The sequence below is a fragment of the Xiphias gladius genome, chromosome 17 (assembly GCF_016859285.1).
Source record: "Xiphias gladius isolate SHS-SW01 ecotype Sanya breed wild chromosome 17, ASM1685928v1, whole genome shotgun sequence".
Lineage (NCBI taxonomy): Eukaryota > Metazoa > Chordata > Actinopteri > Istiophoriformes > Xiphiidae > Xiphias > Xiphias gladius.
The window spans coordinates 14,281,431-14,301,765 of NC_053416.1; the positions used below are offsets into that span (position 1 = coordinate 14,281,431).

The 20,335-nt window shown below is 39.6% G+C and overlaps 1 protein-coding gene and 4 non-coding genes across 10 annotated transcripts; all 5 read right to left on the bottom strand.

Moving 5' to 3' along the window:
* Positions 1 to 1,564: 1,564 nt before the first annotated feature.
* Positions 1,565 to 17,815, bottom strand: LOC120802237 (rab5 GDP/GTP exchange factor-like). Of its 6 annotated transcripts, XM_040149822.1 has the most exons (11): positions 17,728 to 17,761; positions 17,442 to 17,602; positions 11,879 to 11,989; positions 10,386 to 10,577; positions 9,677 to 9,882; positions 9,183 to 9,349; positions 8,180 to 8,261; positions 7,601 to 7,733; positions 7,054 to 7,145; positions 6,193 to 6,449; positions 1,565 to 5,623 (listed from the first exon to the last, which is right to left on the bottom strand). In XM_040149822.1, the coding sequence occupies exons 4-11, from the start codon at positions 10,562 to 10,564 to the stop codon at positions 5,204 to 5,206; spliced, it is 1,536 nt and encodes a 511-aa protein (XP_040005756.1). In that variant the 5' UTR covers positions 10,565 to 10,577; positions 11,879 to 11,989; positions 17,442 to 17,602; positions 17,728 to 17,761; the 3' UTR covers positions 1,565 to 5,203. The 6 variants fall into 6 exon arrangements, with proteins under 6 accessions (XP_040005756.1, XP_040005757.1, XP_040005758.1 ...); XM_040149823.1 differs by lacking the exon at positions 17,442 to 17,602 and having other exon boundaries at positions 17,728 to 17,815; XM_040149824.1 differs by lacking the exons at positions 17,442 to 17,602; positions 17,728 to 17,761 and adding an exon at positions 14,597 to 14,839.
* LOC120803194 lies at positions 13,809 to 13,914 on the bottom strand. The gene has a single exon (XR_005709311.1). It is a non-coding gene; the product is annotated as a U6 spliceosomal RNA (small nuclear RNA).
* Positions 14,906 to 15,011, bottom strand: LOC120803196. The gene has a single exon (XR_005709313.1). It is a non-coding gene; the product is annotated as a U6 spliceosomal RNA (small nuclear RNA).
* On the bottom strand, positions 17,073 to 17,178 carry LOC120803197. Its single transcript, XR_005709314.1, has one exon. It is a non-coding gene; the product is annotated as a U6 spliceosomal RNA (small nuclear RNA).
* A 1,070-nt stretch (positions 17,816 to 18,885) lies between the features above and the next one.
* Positions 18,886 to 18,991, bottom strand: LOC120803198. Its single transcript, XR_005709315.1, has one exon. It is a non-coding gene; the product is annotated as a U6 spliceosomal RNA (small nuclear RNA).
* Positions 18,992 to 20,335: the final 1,344 nt, after the last annotated feature.

Consider the following 20,335-nt stretch of genomic DNA (forward strand, 5'->3'; position numbering starts at 1 on the left):
AAATATAACAATCTTAAAAAATACAACACAGTGTTAAAGATTAAACCTGTGGTTACCAACCTACACGACAAACTGCCAACTACCAGTGGCTACCAACAAACACAGTGTTTAGCTGGGGTCCCTTGACACGTTTCAGACATTTGTCAGTTGCAAGCATTTCCACAAAAGAGACTTTTCAACTCTAAACTTCCCAGATGGTTTTAATTGTCTGAGACCAAAGTAGTAAAATTATTTTAAAAAATGATCTAAACAAAAACTATTACCCAAATTATTCATATTAATACACATTTGTATCACAGAACTTTGTTTTTTCTTCTTTCTTCTCCCATTAATCATCTCAGGATCCCACAGATTTATCTTTTGACCCTTTGAGGGGGCTCGACCCCTACATTAGGAACCACTGGACTAAACTACCTAACTGTATATAAAATACTTAAAACTATCTCCACCTAACCAGGGGCAACAGTAAAACGCTGCTTACATATTGATCAATCAATGGCAATAATCTAATAATATCATATATGATAATATATCAGTTGCTGGGGCCGTTTTTCTGTACTTTTCCTTTTGATACTTGAGGTATATTTTCATTTTAATACTTTTGTACTAGTAAGGTTTTGAATGTAGGACTTTTACTTGTCAGCATGGATGGATTACCGAATAGTACTACCGCGCACAGACCCAGGGGCACCCTGGTCTCTCAGGCCCCAGAGCCTCTGTATGGAGTGACAGTTAATATTTCTTGTTTGAATGTCAAAGAACCCAGTTAAAAGACACAAAATGACAACAGAGAGAGGAAAAAGGACCAAAAAGAGATGCAAAAGGACGAAAGAGAGACCCAAATCATCCAAAAAAACACACAAAATGACCACAAAAAGAGGTAAAATAAACAAAGATACACGAAATGACCACAAAGAGACGCAAAAGAACCCAAAAGAGATGAACAATAACTACAAAGAGACACAAAGCATCTACAAAGAGAGGCAAAGCGATTATAAACGATGTGTCTCTTTCAGTCTGGAGGTCCTCCATGTTGGAGGGGGTGGGGGGCCTTTTATCTGTCTGTGTGCAGGGGCCCATTTTCTCATAATGCATCCATGCTTTTATGTAAAATTTTTTACATTGTCGTACTGGTACGTTTACTCAAGTCTTACACCCACCACTGCTTATAAATAAGATAAATGAAGTGAATATGTTTTTTCTTAAGATTACTGTGCAGATAAACAGTAGGGTACTATCAGTCAGTCGCATCTTTACTTCACAATATCCTACAACTACGTACATTATTCCAGTATTATGTATACTGACAAGTCATTATTCCACACATTATTACAAAGTGTATCAAAAGTCTACCCTGACCTTTATATTTGCATATGATCGTAAAATTCTGTGTAGAAAATGGTCCATATTTTACTAAATACGTTTTTATTACACAGTTATCATGTTATAGGAAATATGTCTCTGTTACATTAACCAAACAAAAATGACACAATATGACTGAAGTATCTCTGGAGTTAATCTACCACCACCTCACAGCAGTCTGCAAAGAAAGAGACTAAATTCATTTACGTTTTACTTCCTTCTTTATTTCACTCAAAACAAAAATGCAATAATTATTATTTATATAATTTCCCAACAAATGGCATCATCCACGTTTGTGCACTCATGCATCTTTAACTGCATTATTAAATATTTGTAATTTTGTCTAAAGAAGATTGAAGCTTCTAGTTTAATTTAGCCCAATTTTTTACCAAATAAGTCCAGAAAAAATTCAAAAAGTCATTTCATTGTGAAATTTTGATGGACACTTTGTCATTAACCACTTAACTGTATGAAATGTTATTATATCATAAACATGAAATGTGTGAGATTTTGGTAGCTTTTTATTTCACATTTAAGAATATGTTTGAAGGATAAGGCTGGTGTTGTTCCGAATTTTTCTTATCGTCAACAAATCCCTTGAAAGGACCAAAACCAAGAACGCGTTAGTTCCCTATCTACCCTGACCCAGCCCCAACTTAGCTCACTGGTTTCTATGGAAGACATAAATCTTTAAAAATGGCTCACAAATATGTAGTTTTCAGTTTTTAAAAAAGGCTTAACCTTTTTCTAAAATAGCTGGGCACTGTAGGTTTTAGCAAACATCACTCAAGCAGGAGTAAATTGTGAATTTTTGGGGACTATTTACAGCCACAGATTAATACATATTTGCTTTTTTTTTTTTTTTTACTGGTAATGGAGGAACATGTCACCCAGAGCAACAGTGTGGCTGTAATAGTTTTTGGACAACAATAGAGCTCTATGGCACAAAGGACTGAAATATATCAGGCTTTGGCTACAAACAAAATACTTGTCATTAGGATCAATTCATTGACGGTTTTGGTCTTAGTCATAAAAATACAGAACATCACCAGACTTATTCTTTAAAGTGGTTCCTCAACTTTAAATCAATTTTAAAAAGAAAGAAAGAAAAAAGAAAGAAAGAGAGTGTCGTCAACAGCCAGTCGTAAGTCCAAATCATATGTTTCATACTTGTGGTTCTGACTCTCTACTCATAGTGCATTTATTTTAAAATAAGAGTGCTTTGGTCTTTCACATAATTTAATTTTAGATTTTAAAAAGTCAATCCAACAACTGATGTTAAAAAAAAAAAAACAAGCTGGCTAAAAGAATTAACAAAATAATTTTGGCTAGCTAACATCCTGCCATCTGGATTTGTTAAACCCCACACGACAAACTGAGTTTTACTTCTCTTTGCAGTTGAGTAAGTATTGTAAATAACAGTAATCTAATTTTATAGGCTTTTATATGTAAAGTTGTCCCTCTGCCAGGATTAATAGTGATGTTGTGCAGTGTGATAGCACTGAAAAAAAAATTGTAGTAGGGCAGCAGTGTTTCAACCAGAGATCAAACAAAAATCAAACACATCAAACACATCAAAAAATGACAAACTAAATCATTCATTATAGAGGCGAATATGCAGAATGCTTGCATATTCGCCTGCAAATACAGTTCATTCTAAAAACACAGTACAGTTTTAAAACATATAGTGGTTTTGTAAAAACTAAAAATAAAACCAAACGGCGTCTTGAAGTTAATTTCATAATTGACAATGACAAGACTTGCTCCAGAGTGGTTCTGTGTTTCTTCTAACTGCTGGGTTTCAGTTGCAGCTGTTCAACAAACTCCATAACAGACACATAAAACAGCTCCACACAAAATAGCTTAAACTGGGATCACGCTGCTATACTGACAAGTTGAACTGGCCTCAAAAACAAAACACAAACACGCCACCACATCCTGATGTTTATACTGGAGCGTGTTTTCAACTTGTCGTTCAAAGCCAGATTTGCGTGGAAACCGAGGTGTCTAAAATTGAAAACAATGACAATTCAGCAGCTGTGATGAAAGAGGAGCAGTGGGAGCTGAGGGCCTTTCAGAAGATTTGGCAGCCACAAACGCCCGATCACACCTCAACAGTATGAGATGATCACGTCTGTGTAAAAATCATAGGTGAAATAAAAGTCCAAGAAAGCCACACAAAGAATGGAATCGTCAATTGTAACTGTGCAAATGTAACTTGGGTGTTTGTAACTAGATACAACCAGCATTTTAACATTAGCAAAGTGAGGAAAAAATAATGAAATAGGATCTGACTTAATCGTGCTATTAAATATTTGTCAGATATTAAGGATTGGCTTGTTGTATATGGTGATTTTGTGGTTGAAACCGTACCGTTACGTTTTTTATCCTGAGCGGGAAGAAGTAAAAAAAAATACTGAGGAATATGTTTCGAATTAAGGCGCAAATAATTCATTCAAATCAAACACTGTCACTAACTGACACGAGAGGTTTGCGTTTTCAGTTTTATTCCAAAGGATATGTTATATCATAATCTGCTTCATATAGTTTTTATAGGGCTAACATAAATGTTAGCATCTCCAACAGGCTAACATCAACTTCACCTTATGTAACGTCAACCAGGTTGTATTTTTTTTAAGTGAATCAGCCGAGTATTTCTTTCACACCTGACACACTACAGGAAAGAATTATTGGCTATTTTCTATTTGACTGCAAATACAGTTAGTCCCTTCCCGTGCTAGTTGGTGAACTACTGTAGCTGTTGAGTAACAGCTAGCATGTTAGTCAGTGACAATAGCTTCACAAGCTTCCCTCTCTTTCTGTCACTAATGAAACAGCAGGGTCTCACTTTTTATTCAAGAAATTTATTTGTACCGTTGTCTCCCGTCTCATAACTGATGAAAAACATTCCTCTTGTGCGAGTTTATACTCCAACGGAGGAGAATTAAATGATAGTAGATGGTTTTCCCATGAAGGTTGGCACTATCAGGATGACGTTGCTATTGGTCAACAGCGCTAATCTGCATGTCCCAGGTTACCACAGTTGAAACTGACATGAAAGATTTAGTGCAGATTAATTTTGTCCCTGAGAGCAAATCTACCGATCGCTGTGATTCCATTGAAATGAACTGATTTCTCTGTGAAATATCGCCTTTCTAAACGCTGCTGAGACCATGGCTGTGTCTGAAATCCCTCCTTCGTCCACTCCTCCACTACTCCCTGGACACTCAATTAGAGCTGCAACGATTGATCAATTAGTCAAGCTACAGGGAAAATCTCGGGTTCTGGACTGTTGGTCGGACAAAATAAGACATCTGAAGGTGCACCTTGGGCTTTGGGAAGTTGTGATGGCCGTTTTTCACCATTTCTGACATGTTATAGACGAAACTATTAATTAATAATAAAAATAATTGTTAGTTGCAGCCCTACACTAAATAGTTTACTTATTAGCGAGCAGTGAATCTGCGATTTTCAGACACTTACAAATCATCAGCATTTTGCGTGATCACGGTCAGCCGTACAGCCGCTCGACAGTCATTTCTATGAAATACACAACAATAGTGAAACCCTACTTTTTTCTCTCCATTGTGTATTTTCTGAGGGCATTATATAGTGGATACATTTACACACTCAGAATGAGGGAAATTGGTGGGCAGCAAATATATTGCCCGAGCCTTTAAGGTGCAGGAGAAGCTTAGCAAGATGAGGCTCCCAACTATACAGGAGATTTGTGCATGTGTGATGTTACAATCAAACTCAAAACAAAGGCAATAAGCCAACTTTTTAAAGCAGGAGTATTTTGGCTGTATGTGAAAGGTTTTTCCTCCCTTTGTAGACTCCACTACCCAGCGAATACCTGGGGCGTGAGGGGTGGTGGTAGGTTGTCGTTGTCCATGTTGTTGGCATCGATGGCAGAAACTGTGCAAGACAAAATCTCCAGAGGGTATTTCTCCAGGATGTCGTGCACCTCCCGCTGTACATTCTCGGGCCAGGAGAGGAGGTCGGCCTGCAGGCTCTGCGCAGCCTCCATCAGCCTCTCCTGCTTGCTACTGAGGCCCGACAGCAGCTCCAGATTGTGATTGAGCTGAGCCAGGACTGGGTTGGTGGCAGTCACGCCAAGTGCCGAGCCAGTCTGGGGCCATTCACCCTCTGAGCTGCTTAATCGTGGCGAAGCTTGGCCTGACATGTAGCGCTCAAATTCCTCCGGGGAAAGGTTGAGAGACTGAGCGTCTAACTTCTCGATGAAGGCCGCTGCACAGCACTAAAAAAAAAAAAAACAACAAAAAAAACAAACACAGGAGACACAAACTGAAAATGAAGGCTGAGTCTCTGACAGAAAGTGTGCATCAACCCGATTCATACAGAGCCAGATGGCTTCCTATGAAAGGAATAGTTTGACATTTTGGAAAATACGCTTATTTGCTAATAGTTAGTCAGACGAGAAGATCTTGTTTTATCATCTGAAATACACAAATCTGTCACCTGAGATAACCAAAACTGTTGAAATTTTGGCATAAAATAGTGATTTTATGTAGGATGATTGAGAAAAATAAGTTTCAGGGCCTTTACGCTGATGGAGTGAGCGTTTCTCCTCAGATTTTTTGTCACCAGCTACAGGTACTGTAAATATTTGTTGATGGATTGAAATTTTACAGATTAAGTTAAACTGTAGAGGGACAACGCACGCAGCTAATTTTGAATTACCTTTTCAGTCTCATTAGCCACTGGCTTTGCACATACCATACAGTACCACTGTGAAACGAGAGGCCTCCTGCTAAAACTGGCTCTGACAAGAACTGAAGTAGAAGAAGAGAAAAAAGAAAAACTGACCAAGTTGGTGAAGTAGTATCCGTCCTCTCCGGTCATCAGCCTGCTGGGGTTACAGAAGCGGGTGATGTACTGGATGTTGGACTGAAGCCGTGGAGGGTTAGCCTTGAGCACAATGTAAATGAGTGCAGGGAGAAAGTCGTCAGCAGAGGCCGGTTCATTCTTGGTGATCCTAATGGCACTGAAGATGTGTTTACTGCAGCGTGTGATGCACGCAAGTTTATCCCGAGGAACCCTCTTCGAGTCCATCTCAATGATATCTGCAATGTATCACCAGGGGTCAGTTCACCCAAACTCCAGAAAAAAATTTCTCACTTCTAGAGCTGGTCAATTAATAAGTTGTCCTACAGCAATGAAATCAACTATTTTGATAATCAGTTAGTCGTCTCCATTATTTTTTAAGCAAAAGCTTAAAAACTTCACTGGATCCAGGTGCTCAAATGTAAATGTTGGATGGTTTTCTTTGTCCTGCATGATAGTGAACTGAATATCTTTGCTTTTGGACACGACAGAGAATTTTAAGACGTCAACTTGAGCTCTGGGAAACTGCTAAACTTATTTTTTGACATCAATTGGCTCAAGAAAATACTCAGATGATTAATCAATGGTGAAAAATACTTGTTAATTGCCGCACTACGCGCTCTCCCCTCATGGTATCTAGCCTATCTAGATAGTTTTCGGTTTTATCTCGTTGAGAAATCTGTCTCTGAAATTTCTGCCTCCACCCTCATAGCAGATTATGTGTGTGGGTGAAGAAGACATATTGTACAGCACTTCGAAAATATGTGCGCTGTAGCAGAAAAAAAAAATTACTTTACTTGAATTAATTGCCGTCACAGTGTAAGTTCAAGCATACTCTCTGACCTGTTATTGCTTTGACTACATTCTCAGAGACTTCGGGGATTTCTTCATCCATAGACACACAGAGCATCTGGATGGTCACCCAGTGTAAAGCCCTGCAACACAAAGAATCAACGTAATCTTCGCTAGAGCAAGCCAAAGCTTTCTCCTTTTTTTTTTCTTTTCTGGGATATGATACACATTTGAGAGTCAGTTTCTCCCCGGATGACAAACGCGTGCGGTCAGCAGCTGCCACTGTGCATTCACATGTGAGAAAAGCACAGAGAACTCTGCTAAAAATGGCTTTTGTGTAATCGACTGCACAAACAGACTAAGGCAGAGGGTTTTCACAGACTGCTGCAGATTAAAGAGAAGCATTGGGCAGTGATGCTTTCTAATGCTTCCACTACAACACTAAAACCAGCAAACTCTCATTAAATCAAAATGTCACTGTATCCGGTCTGAGTACGTTTGTATTGTTCCACTCCTAGTCATCAATCTCGCTCTATATATTAATATTATTATTATTATGAAAACATCATCGCCTGATTTTGGATCCAGGGAGGCCCACCTGATCCTGTTCTGTGTGGTCAAATCCTTCTTCTCATCATCAGTGGTTTCTGGACAGAACACACTCTTATACAGACGAGTCATGATGTACTTTTCCACCTGGTCCATCACCTGCTCCACAGAATCCGAAGAGCCTGGTGAACAACAATTTAACAGACCACATTGGTTGAAGCTGCAGTGCCAAATTGAAAACATAAAACATAATCAAAAAAGGGACCTGAAGTATAGGATTTAATGCCTTGATAAGGGCTGAGGTCAGTGGTTTGGCTGTTGACAAGTTCTGATCTGGCTCTCTGACGTTAAGTTGAGGTTACCATCTATCCTGGTTAAAAAGTTAACCAGCTTTGCGATACCAAAAGACCTGAATTAAGCCCAAAGAGAGCTGGATAACTTGTCAATCTCGCTTTGTGATGATGGCCGTGGTCAGGGGGACAACTGAGTTGAACCTTTTAGCCATCTTTTAATCAACTCCAGTGACTGTAGAGTTTTTAATTTCAGATTTGCTGAGAACATTTGAATGTTTTCTGGACTTATTTGTTGAGTTTTTTTGATTTCACATGAGAAGCTTGTCTTAACCAACCTTTAAAGTGACTCATCAAGCGGTCGGCCATGCTCTGGTAGAAATCCTGAACACACTCCGAGAGTTCATCAGCACTGAGGTCCTATCAAGACAAGACGTTAGCAGTTCCTATAGCGCTGGCCAGGATATTGATCTGGGCCCTATTTCCAGATAAGGATCTATCTTAAAAGCACTGAAGAGCAAGTGAATGCATATGCTGTCTGTGGTGAATACGCTTTAAACTAACTTTGCTTGTTTAACTGTCTTTAAGCCGTGCTACATATTAAAAATACATCCATCACAAAGCACAACTGTTGTAAATAACACAAATTTGTGTTTTATACTTCGAATTGTTCAGTATGAAAATGAAGCTTAATGTGCAGTGAACAGTGTGATTGATTTAGCCGCCTTCACAGCAGACGTTACACTCCTAAACTCGCACTACGCCTAAAATGAAGCAGCGGCGGTTCCTGTAAGTTTCATGAATATGCACATCATCTAATGTAAATGTCTCTCTATCATCATTTTTGTATCAGACCTGTTGTATATCAATCTGTGGCTAACAACATACACGACATGAATTAAAAAAAAAAAGAGAAGCAATGGAACCTTTCATTTCAGCCGGAAACATCACTTAACAAAGAACATTAGCGTTCAAAAAAGTATGAACTTAAAAATGAACAAAAACAATAAAAACTTAATAAATCGTGAAGAATAAAATAAATCATGTAGTTTTCGTTTCCTCCTTCAGGTTCCGGAGCTTCTTAAGATGAACTTAGCCTCTTACGAATGGGAGGGAGGCACTCGTTTATCTACCATCATTTCTCAGAGCATCTTCAGCCACGATGCTTTTGGAAAACACCTCTTAAGCTTGAGAAGGTTCGTAAGATCAATTTTACAATGATCTTAGACTTAAAATGCTTTTGGGAAAGGAAAAAACGTTTAACAGTTAACCTATCATTATAAAGATTATTGTTATGCCAATACATTTCAAGTCATTGACTGATTTCTGAGTACAACGGACCTTCTTGCTCGACATGTTCACTATGAAGGCTCGACACTGCTTATGGATCTCCCGGCCGGGCTTCTGGAGGTTTTTCAAGAAGTCCACAAAATCCTTGGACACCTGATCTGTATCGAAGCTAGCATGGCGGCTGATGGATGGACTGGTTGTCTTGCCCTCTTGGGTTTCTGATGAGGAAGAACCACAATTAGGGAAAGAAATAATTTTGACTACCATCTTCTCCACAGTCTGTGTCTACAAGGTGCCTTATTCCCCATGCACTGCAGTCCCGGTCACTCCTAGCCCTGACAGTGGCCCAGATGTGCCCAGCCGTCGTTGCCAGGAAATAGTTCCAGTATGCAACTCCCTCCAAATTACAAACCAACATTTTTTTCATTCTTCTTTGTGCACAGATTAAAAACAAACCATATGTAACATGTTAACTAATGAGTTTCAGTCCAAAAGTATAACAAACTGGAGAGCGGACTGAGTTGTATGTTGTGCTAACTTCATACCTTTCTTGGGAGCAGTGCGTGATGAAGGGCTGAAGAACTTCTTAACGGTGGTCACTTTTCGCGTCTTCTCATTGGTTTTCTTTTCCTCAAACTTGGAAAAGGGACCTAGAGAGGCGTGTCCTGGGTGTGGTGCTGTGGACTGGGCGTGGGACTGGGTCTGCACTCCGTGACTACTTGCATACGCTGCCTCCTCCTCTCGTTGCAACCTAGGGCCGAGGAAAATTGATAGATGGTACTAAAATACTGTGGTCGACAGTATAAAAAGCATTAGATAAATCAATGAAAAGAGCTGACACACTTAGTTTGCCTTTGTCAAGAGCCTGAATGATACTGTGTATTGTATTCAAAGCTGCGGTTGTTGTATCATGTTTTTACAATATGCAGACTAAAATTTCAATAAAATATTATCATAAAAAAAAGTATTCAACTGACAACAAACAAATATTTTAAAGGCTGATAACTTGTGGTATATGTCTAGAGTTATTCAAATAGTTTGAAAAATCACACAGAGTCTAAAAAAAGCTGATACAGTATATCTACGTATGCAGACAATTTCGTCAAGATGGAGGCCTTTGTCTACCAGGAGATGGACTCGTATGTTTTCATTTGTTTTCCTCTGTGTACGTCTCCGTGAAAAGTCATGCGAGGCAGAGGCGACTGGACATTTTTAAACTGGGGTGCCGAAGGCGCAGGCTAGTAAAGGTCTTACTTTTCTGCCAAGGCCCAGTCGTCCTGGATCTGTTTCTGCCGTACCCGCTGGTACTCCTCCCTCCAGCACTTGGAGCACAGACCCTGCCATGCTGCGTTGCCATAGTAGCCGCATCCCTTATTGCACAGCAGGTCTGATTGGTCGACATGTATCCCCCGTCGCTCCGTCCGCTGACTCATGATGCAGGACAACCTGGAATGAAAAATTCATCATCTGATTTATTAGTTTATTTGTATGCACAGCTGAACAGACTGATCTCTACACTGCTGCCTGCACAGTGTATTTATAATGCTCTCAGATTATAGGCACTATGCCTAATGCACAAACCTCATAATTTAGACAAAAAGCAGCCTTTCTATATCATGTCAGTGAATATTAATGTGTCTGCTGGAAATGAAACTAGACTGTTCTATTTGTGTTGCTCATTATATTGCATTCTAATTTAAAATATGTGAATATTTGTTTATACATTTTCCGTGTGTGTACCATGAAGGGGGCTACAACCACATTTCATTACGCAACCCTGTATTGTATAATGACTATAAAGGTGAACCTTGAACCTTAATGAACCTTTCAAGGTGGTAAATAAAGAGCCACTTCAATGATAAGTATTCCAATTCCATATAGTTCAGAGACTTGCAAGAGACGGATCATGAAAAGACTGGTCATAACAGAAGTAGGAAGGGTCATGATATCCTGACTTTTAGTATCACGCTCCAAAAACTACATTTCCCCTGATGCAAGTCTTTTAAGTAAATTTGTGATGTTTTGATTCATTCATCTTCCTTCCCTGAGAGGGAATATTGGACTCCCATGTCTTAATTATTTGACAGAAAGAAAAACAGAAGCAAGTTGATAAAAGACAACTCTGCTAATTATAAACTCAAAGAATGAAGATCCTAAAATTTGATCTTTTTTTCTTTTCCCTCTACAAGACAAAGCTACAAGATGGGGGATGGAGGAACTGTCATTGTAGACATTCTAATTTGCAATGATTCAGATTATGTTGGCACAAATGATATGGAGCAAACCTGGGATTTCTGGGGCCCCTGGACAGCTGGAAATCTAGCCTTGTCTGACTCTATACTGAGGGGGGGCTTATCTTACAACAGATATTCCCTCATTCTGTGTTGTGATGATGATGATGATGATGGAGAGCAAAATTTCCCAGAGATGTTCAATTTAGTCTAGATCTGGTGACTGTGAAGGCCACAGCATCCTACTCACATCATTTTAATACACTTTGGACCATTCAGTGAGCCCTCCTGCCCCGTGTAGGGACAGTAACCACGATTCCTTGTGTGTCTCGACTCATTCAGTCAAGGTCTTCCTTTAATTTGTCGACTGTCTGTAGGTCAGCTAGCTTCAAGTGCGGCGGCGTTTCACTCACCACTAACAGAGAAGTGATTCACCACGAAAATGTACGCTGACAGTCTGATCACTAACGTTGTACCTTAACATAGCCCGTACCTGGTGTCTGCTTCGGTACTCACCGGTTTTGTTTCCACCGACCTGAAGCAGGAACAGACCTCTTCTGCGTGATGACCAATCCGTCAAGGTCAAGACACTGACGTCTGCTCTACGGCACCGCGATAGTCTGGCGACTACATTATTATCAAGAGATTAGACATTAGAGGCATTTGTTCAATTTACGATCCCAAAGAAGACAAACTGTTTCGAAAGCAGAGGATCGTTTTTGCCAAGGAAATCTGATTAAAGTCAGTAGTCTCTTTACTTCGGCAAAAGGGACTAATTTTCCAGGATGGGCCAATGTCCTCACGTAGCAAACCGCAAAGCGAGGGTCATGTGACCGACGGAGATCACCGAGTTAGTACGGAGCAGTACGGCGGGGTCTTTTTCTTTACTTTATTTATTCGTTTTTATTATTACTGCAAATAACAACAACAACAAACGAAGACAGGTATTGATACAGATGATCATACATCACAATGACACACAGTGGCCAAGAGTGTTACATATAAGTATTTTGAAATACACACATTTCATAAGGTAAGTACCGCATCATTTGCATGAAGGTTGGACATTTAGGCACTGACTTGTATTTCCATTTGTCTTCATGGAACCACTACAAGTTTTAAATCCCAAAATCTTTCAACAACACTACCTGTTACTTGATAGTCATTGTTATTTATTTTCTTATCAGTGTGACATCATTATTGTTGGCGGGGCTGAAAGGCAAAGGGAGTTTGGTTTGCATGTGTAGAAGGGAAAGTTAACTGAAAAAAAAAATGAAAAGTGACATATAGGGATGTGTGTTTTTGCCAACAATGATATAGCCTGGATTTAACATAGCATGGAGTAATTAGTGAATCTATATGCCAGTCTGTTGAGGAAAAAATTAACTGACATCTCGCCAAAAGTTGTGAGAATGGGAATAGATCTTTGCACTTCTTTGTAAAAAAAAAACAAAACAAAAAAAAAGACCTCAGCGTTAATACCAAGGAATGACTCTAAAAGACACCTCTTTTATCTTATTATTAATCCAAAATTGATGAGATATGGGATTATTCAGGTAAGATATTACAAATTACACAAAGACATAGTCTTTCTGGAATTAAGTACAAATATTGTGGTTAGCCTATTGGATTTTTTTTTTTTCTCGAGGAGAAACAGATATGACCAAGAGGATCTGCAGAAAGATATGCTGCTGGGTGCAAAGTCATGATCAAAATCCCCAATGAATCCAATTACATTAAATCAGTTAACAAACCGTGAATCCTGCTATTTCTACACTGTGATAGTATTACTTTTATATGATCTGAATACTTCTACCGCTCAAAGATATCAAGCTAAACAAACATAAGCAAAACTATCTACAATACAGGTCAGACTGTTACTGTGAAAGTGTACACGTAATATCAGATAGTACTAGCAAAATAGTCACATGTCATGATAGAGGAATGTAGTTATAATTATTATTACTGTTATTTAAACCATGTCAATGCTATAACCTTCACGGTGGGTGATGGGGACCTCTGTTGGTGACTTTATAGATGCTCTTTATTTTGGCAGGGAATATGGAATAGGGGTAAGAGTTTGCATAGTATTAATTAATGCTATTAAACTAAAATAATATCACCATGTATCACACTAACTAACTTTACCTTAATCTGAAGCTATATGCAATTCATCCGCGAAATGCCTCGTTCTCCTGATAGTAAAGTTCGCAAACATTTCATTTTTATTTTGACGGTTTACTTCGACTTCCGGTTCACCCTCTCCATTGATTTCAGTCACAACGCAAGGAAAAAATTGGAAAATAAACATTACACCGCACCAAAAAAAACCTGCAGTTTCTTACACAATGTTACGGACACTGGAAAAACGGGCCAGTTTCTCAGTTTTTTTCGGTTTTTGACGTGAAAACCGACTATAGTTAAAATCTTGAAAAAGATATCTCTGAAAAATGAGGAACGCTTCACGAATTTGCGTGTCATCCTTGCGCAGGGGCCATGCTAATCTTCTCTGTATCGTTCCAATTTTAGTATATGTGTTATCGAAATAACACGACCTTACCCTGTCGCTGTTCGGTTAATATAGGGGGTCGGGTCCGGAATGCACCACAGTCATGGTGACGGCTGCACAGAGGCAATAAGACAGGAAAGTGACTCTACGTGGCTTTATCAAGGCAGAGGACCGACGGGAATTGCATTTAGCAGCTAAAGAGCCAGATATTTCCCTCAGGAATTGGTAGAGACCAAAAACGGAGCTAAGAGAGAGGGAATATTGGACTTCCATGTCTTAATTATTTGACAGAAAGAAAAACAGAAGCAAGTTGATAAAAGACAACTCTGCTAATTATAAACTCAAAGAATGAAGATCCTAAAATTTGATCTTTTTTTCTTTTCCCTCTACAAGACAAAGCTACAAGATGGGGGGTGGAGGAACTGTCATTGTAGACATTCTAATTTGCAATGATTCAGATTATGTTGGCACAAATGATATGGAGCAAACCTGGGATTTCTGGGGCCCCTGGACGAGTGGAAATTTAGCCTTGTCTGACTCTATACTGGAGTCAGATAAGAGCCAGATATTTCTTTCACGGTGGGTGATGGGGACCTCTGTTGGTGACTTTATAGATGCTCTTCATTTGCGCAGGGGATATGGAATAGGGGTAAGAGTTTGCACAGTATTAATTAATGCCATTCGACTAAAATTAAATCACCATGTATCACACTAACTAACTTTACCTTAATCTGATGCTATATGCAATTCATCCGCGAAATGCCTCGTTCTCCTGATAGTAAAGTTCGCAAACATTTCATTTTTATTTTGACGGTTTACTTTGACTTCCGGTTCACCCTCTCCATTGATTTCAGTCACATGTGGCCTTCACAACGCAAGGAAAAAATTGGAAAATAAACATTACACCGCACCAAAAAACCTGCAGTTTCTTACACAATGTTACGGACACTGGAAAAATGGGCCAGTTTCTTAGTTTTTTTCGGTTTTTGACGTGAAAACCGACTATAGTTAAAATCTTGAAAAAGATATCTCTGAAAAATGAGGAACGCTTCACGAATTTGCGTGTCATCCTTGCGCAGGGGCCATGCTAATCTTCTCTGTATCGTTCCAATTTTAGTATATGTGTTATCGAAATAACACGACCTTACTCTGTCGCTGTTCGGTGCATATATGGGGTCGGGTCCGGAATGCACCACAGTCATGGTGACGGCTTCACAGAGGCAATAAGGCAGGAAAGTGACTCTACGTGGCTTTATCAAGGCCTAAAACAACAGTATACAGAGGTCTGACTGCTGTGTTGTGAACTTATTGTGACTCGCAGTGACTCGGTCCAGGTTCTGTTTCCCGTGCTCAGGAGTTTGAGGATAGACGGGAATTGTATGCAGTGAGCCTTTACCTCAGACACCAAGGATTGGTTTGCAGCTGGCGGGAGAACGAAAGGTTAACTCCCAGCGACCCCTTCAGCCCTCCTCTCAGAGGCACTACCCCACCTCCCTCAAAGCATTTTCATGTCTTCAAATATGATTTAGTTTTTCTCCATCAGGGGTTTAGACTACAAAATCCTGCATACTGTCAGTTGTATGCCAGATTAAAAACTAAATGTACATTTACCCCTAATTGTTAACAAAACCCATCCCGATGTGTGCCAAAAACAACACAATTCCATCTAAATAAAATATACAACTAAAAATAATGAACCTACATAAGCAAAAAGAAGCAAAACTGATAATAAAATTAACAGCCAAACTAAATCCAACCAAAACAAATGAAACCCTGTTTGTCCAGGGTGTCCCTAAATCTGTGTATCCCTGCCTGTGTCAGGGACCGCAGGAGAGGGAGCTGCACAGGTGTGTGATGTCTGGGTAGAGCTGCAGAAAACTGGTTGTGCCAACATTACACATTATTGATTATAAATTACTAACATGCTTTTTATCACTGTTGTTTGTTAATTGTGCTATTTTAAATAAATAGGGATAATGCCCTGTCTAAGTGTTTCCCAGCAGAAAGTCTTTACTCTGAACTGTTTATCACCGTCACCTTCCAATGTTCAAGTCAGACTCAGGGCCACACTAACCCACTACTGGGTCTGGGCAACAACTGGGCTGTGGATCTCAACTGAACACACAACCCAATTTTCCCAGAGTCCCAGAAACTTCACAATTTTTTCAGAGCTTGAATGCGCAGCCTCGGATTTCCTGTGTGTCAGCTTGTGATAATTTGAACAAGCGAAACGTCATTTAAAAATATGCACCATGTGAGAATAATATCACTTGATATTTTTATGTTAAGAGTGACAACATGAAAACGACGCGACAAAGTGAAGGAGGTTGTAGTGATGAACCTGCAGCTCCCCTCGGCTGTACGCAGCTTATATTGAGTTTCAGCTCATTGTTTATATGTCTGGGCCACAACTTTACTGTTTTGATTCACTCTCACTAGCGTTGTTTTTGGCTGCAGGAGGCAGCTGTTTCCAGTGAAAAAGCTCTAAAAACCCACTGTACACTACCTGCTCAGCTGCAAACAGGAGACAGACACAATAAGCGACCAGCTGCTGAACATAGTTGAGCATTTAGCAACTAAAGAGATATTTCTAAAGATATTTCCTTCACGGTGGGTGATGTGGACCTCTGTTGGTGACTTTACAGATGCTCTTCATTTGCGCAGGGGATATGGAATAGGGGTAAGAGTTTGCACAGTATTAATTAATGCCATTCGACTAAAATTAAATCACTATGTATCACACTAACTAGCTAACTTTACCTTAATCTGATGCTATATGCAATTCATCTGCGAAATGCCTCGTTCTCCTGATAGTAAAGTTCGCAAACATTTCATTTTTATTTTGACGGTTTACTTTGACTTCCGGTTCACCCTCTCCATTGATTTCAGTCACATGTGGCCTTCACAACGCAAGGAAAAAATTGGAAAATAAACATTACACCGCACCAAAAAAAATTCCGTTTCTTACACAATGTTACGGACACTGGAAAAAATTGGAAAAACGGGCCATTTTCTTCGTTTTTGGTTTTTGACGTGAAAACGGATTAAAGTTAAATATCTTGTTTTGATGCAGTTTTTTTCTCAGAAGGTTTGAAACAGACACTTCTGACTCGTGCCGCTGCGCTGCAGCACCGCCGCCGGTGGCGCTGTCTCACCCAAATAAAAAGTTGAACAGGACAAAAATGCTACTTTATATCTCTGAAAAATGAGGAACGCTTCACGAATTTGCGTGTCATCCTTGCGCAGGGGCCATGCTAATCTTCTCTGTATCGTTCCAATTTTAGTATATGTGTTATCGAAATAACACGACCTTACTATGTCGCTGTTCGGTTAATATAGGGGGTCGGGTCCGGAATGCACCACAGTCATGGTGACGGCTGCACCGAGGCAATAAGGCAGGAAAGTGACTCTACGTGGCTTTATCAAGGAAGAAATCAACAGTATACAGAGTTTTGGCTGCTGTGTTGTGAACCCTGTACTTATCGTGGCTCACAGTGACTCGGTCTAGGTTCTGTTTCCCGTGCTCAGGAGTTTGAGGACCGACGGGAATTGTATGCAGTGAGCCTTTACCTCAGACACCAATGATTGGTTTGCAGCTGGCGGGAGAACAAAAGGTTAACTCCCAGCGTCCCCTTCAGCCCTCCTCTCAGAGGCACTACCCCGCCTCCCTCCCGGAAGTACCAGCGTGGCCGGTTTTACGTTGTTAAATCAGAGCCTGGGCAGAAACGAGCCTGTACGAACATAAACATTAGATATAAATAGTCCAAATAAAAACGACTAAAACCCCGCTTCTTCCTCTACCGGCTGCTTCTTTTGTTTTCAATCATTAAATTCAATTGCAGTTCCACAAACTCACCACCAGGTGTCAGTGTATAACCGGTCTGCGGGGCGCTGTGTGGGACAGGGAGAGAAACAGAGTACCCAACATTAGTGACAAAAACTGGATTTATATACATGCATATGTCCTTGGTGTGAATTGTTGTATTGTTTAACAATAATTTATGCAAGGAACTCGCCAAACCGTGTTCTATTGATACAATGTGATAATTTAGAGTCTTGTCGTTTTTCCACAAAGTATTTTCATGTCTTCAAATATGATTTAGTTTTTCTCCATCAGGGGACTACAAAATCCGGCATACAACTGACACCCAGTACCGTTGTCACCGCTGTTCACCTTACAGTCTGCTATCAGAGGACGCAGCCAGAAGACCACAGTGAGTGTATTTACAGAGCACATGCACTCAGTTGTCAGTTTATTAGGAACACCTAGTTAAAACTAATGCAGTCTAATTCAACAGTCCTGTTCAGATTTTGCTGAAACTGTTTTTTTTCCTCTTTTTAAAAAATCAAAGTTCAGATACATCACATATATTCAGACTATTTTATCTAAATATTTTATCTAAAATACAGGTCAGACTGTTACTGTGAAAGTGTACACGTAATATCATATAGTACTAGCAAAAATAGTCACATGTCATGATACAGGAATGTAGTTATAATTATTATTACTGTTATTTAAACCATGTCAATGCTATAACCCTCACGGTGGGTGATGGGGACCTCTGTTGGTGACTTTATAGATACTCATTATTTGGGCAGGGAATATGGAATAGGGGTAAGAGTTTGCAAAGTATTAATTAATGCAATTCGACTAAAATTAAATCACTATGTATCACACTAACTAGCTAACTTTACCTTAATCTGAAGCTATATGCAATTCATCCGCGAAATGCCTCGTTCTCCTGATAGTAAAGTTCGCAAACAATTCATTTTTATTTTGACGGTTTACTTCGACTTCCGGTCCACCCTCTCCATTGATTTCAGTCACATGTGGCCTTCACAACGCAAGGAAAAAATTGGAAAATAAACATTACACCGCACCCAAAAAAACTGCCGTTTCTTACACAATGTTATTGACACTGGAAAAAATTGGAAAAAACGGGCCAGTTTCTTCGTTTTTGGTTTTTGACGTGAAAACCGACTATAGTTAAATATCTTGAAAAATCTAACTATGAAAAATGAGGAACGCTTCACGAATTTGCGTGTCATCCTTGCGCAGGGGCCATGCTAATCTTCTCTGTATCGTTCCAATTTTAGTATATGTGTTATCGAAATAACACGACCTTACTATGTCGCTGTTCGGTTAATATAGGGGGTCGGGTCCGGAATGCACCACAGTCATGGTGACGGCTGCACAGAGGCAATAAGGCAGGAAAGTGACTCTAAGTGGCTTTATCAAGGCCTAAAACAACAGTATACAGAGTTTTGGCTGCTGTGTTGTGAACTTATTGTGACTCGCAGTGACTCGGTCCAGGTTCTGTTTCCCGTGCTCAGGAGTTTGAAGACCGACGGGAATTGTATGCAGTGAGCCTTTACCTCAGACACCAAGGATTGGTTTGCAGCTGGCGGGAGAACGAAAGGTTAACTCCCAGCGACCCCTTCAGCCCTCCTCTCAGAGGCACTACCCCACCTCCCTCAAAGCATTTTCATGTCTTCAAATATGATTTAGTTTTTCTCCATCAGGGGTTTAGACTACAAAATCCTGCATACTGTCAGTTGTATGCCAGATTAAAAACTAAATGTACATTTACCCCTAATTGTTAACAAAACCCATCCCGATGTGTGCCAAAAACAACACAATTCCATCTAAATAAAATATACAACTAGAAGCAATGAACCAACATAAGCAAAAAGAAGCAAAACTAATAATAAAATTAACAGTCAAACTAAACCAAACCAAAACAAATGAAACCCTGTTTGTCCAGGGTGTCCCTAAATCTGTGTATCCCTGCCTGTGTCAGGGACCGCAGGAGAGGGAGCTGCACAGGTGTGTGATGTCTGGGTAGAGCTGCAGAAAAGTGGCTGTGCCAACCCTCAAGCCTCAAAGATGTCTTGTACAAATAGACGATTGGGATTGATTTATATATCTTTCTTTTTTTATGTTTTGGTTTGTTTTGGGGTTTTTTTGTTTTTTTTTAATGAATTTGACAAAGGTTTTATGCTCCACAGTGACCAGCGGATGTGATTGAATTGTGAGAATAGCTTTTCTATACATGGTTATTGGAACTTGTTAAATATTTGGTGATTTCTTTTACTCTGAATGCGTCCTTTTAGGGTGCAATGTCGATTAAGTTAAGTTCTCTGTTCTTGTAATTTTTTATTATTGTTTTGTGTGCAATGAATTAAAGAGGTGTTGATGCAACTGTGTGAGCATTTTGGATGCTGTGGTCTGTGGTGCTTTTGAGCTGTATTGCATTATGTTGATAGGTGTTCCCATTATTTTGTCCACCTCATTCAAATCCAATGAGTGACCCAACACTGACCAAAGTGCTTTGATGGAACAATGGGACTATTGGACTGATGATTGCAAACAAATCAAAATACATAACTAAGTAAGAGGATATGAGTCTTTTTTTTTTTTTTTTTAAAAGCACAGAACATCTGGATAAAATCATAACATATTC

Excerpts from the sequence above, each read along its gene's own strand:
- LOC120802237 (XM_040149820.1), bottom strand. Across the intron at positions 6,450-7,053 it reads TGTAGTCAAAGCAATAACAG|ATATCATTGAGATGGACTCG; the intron begins GTCAGAGAGTAT and ends GATACATTGCAG. Across the intron at positions 5,624-6,192 it reads GATACTACTTCACCAACTTG|TGCTGTGCAGCGGCCTTCAT; the intron begins GTCAGTTTTTCT and ends TTTTTTTTTTAG.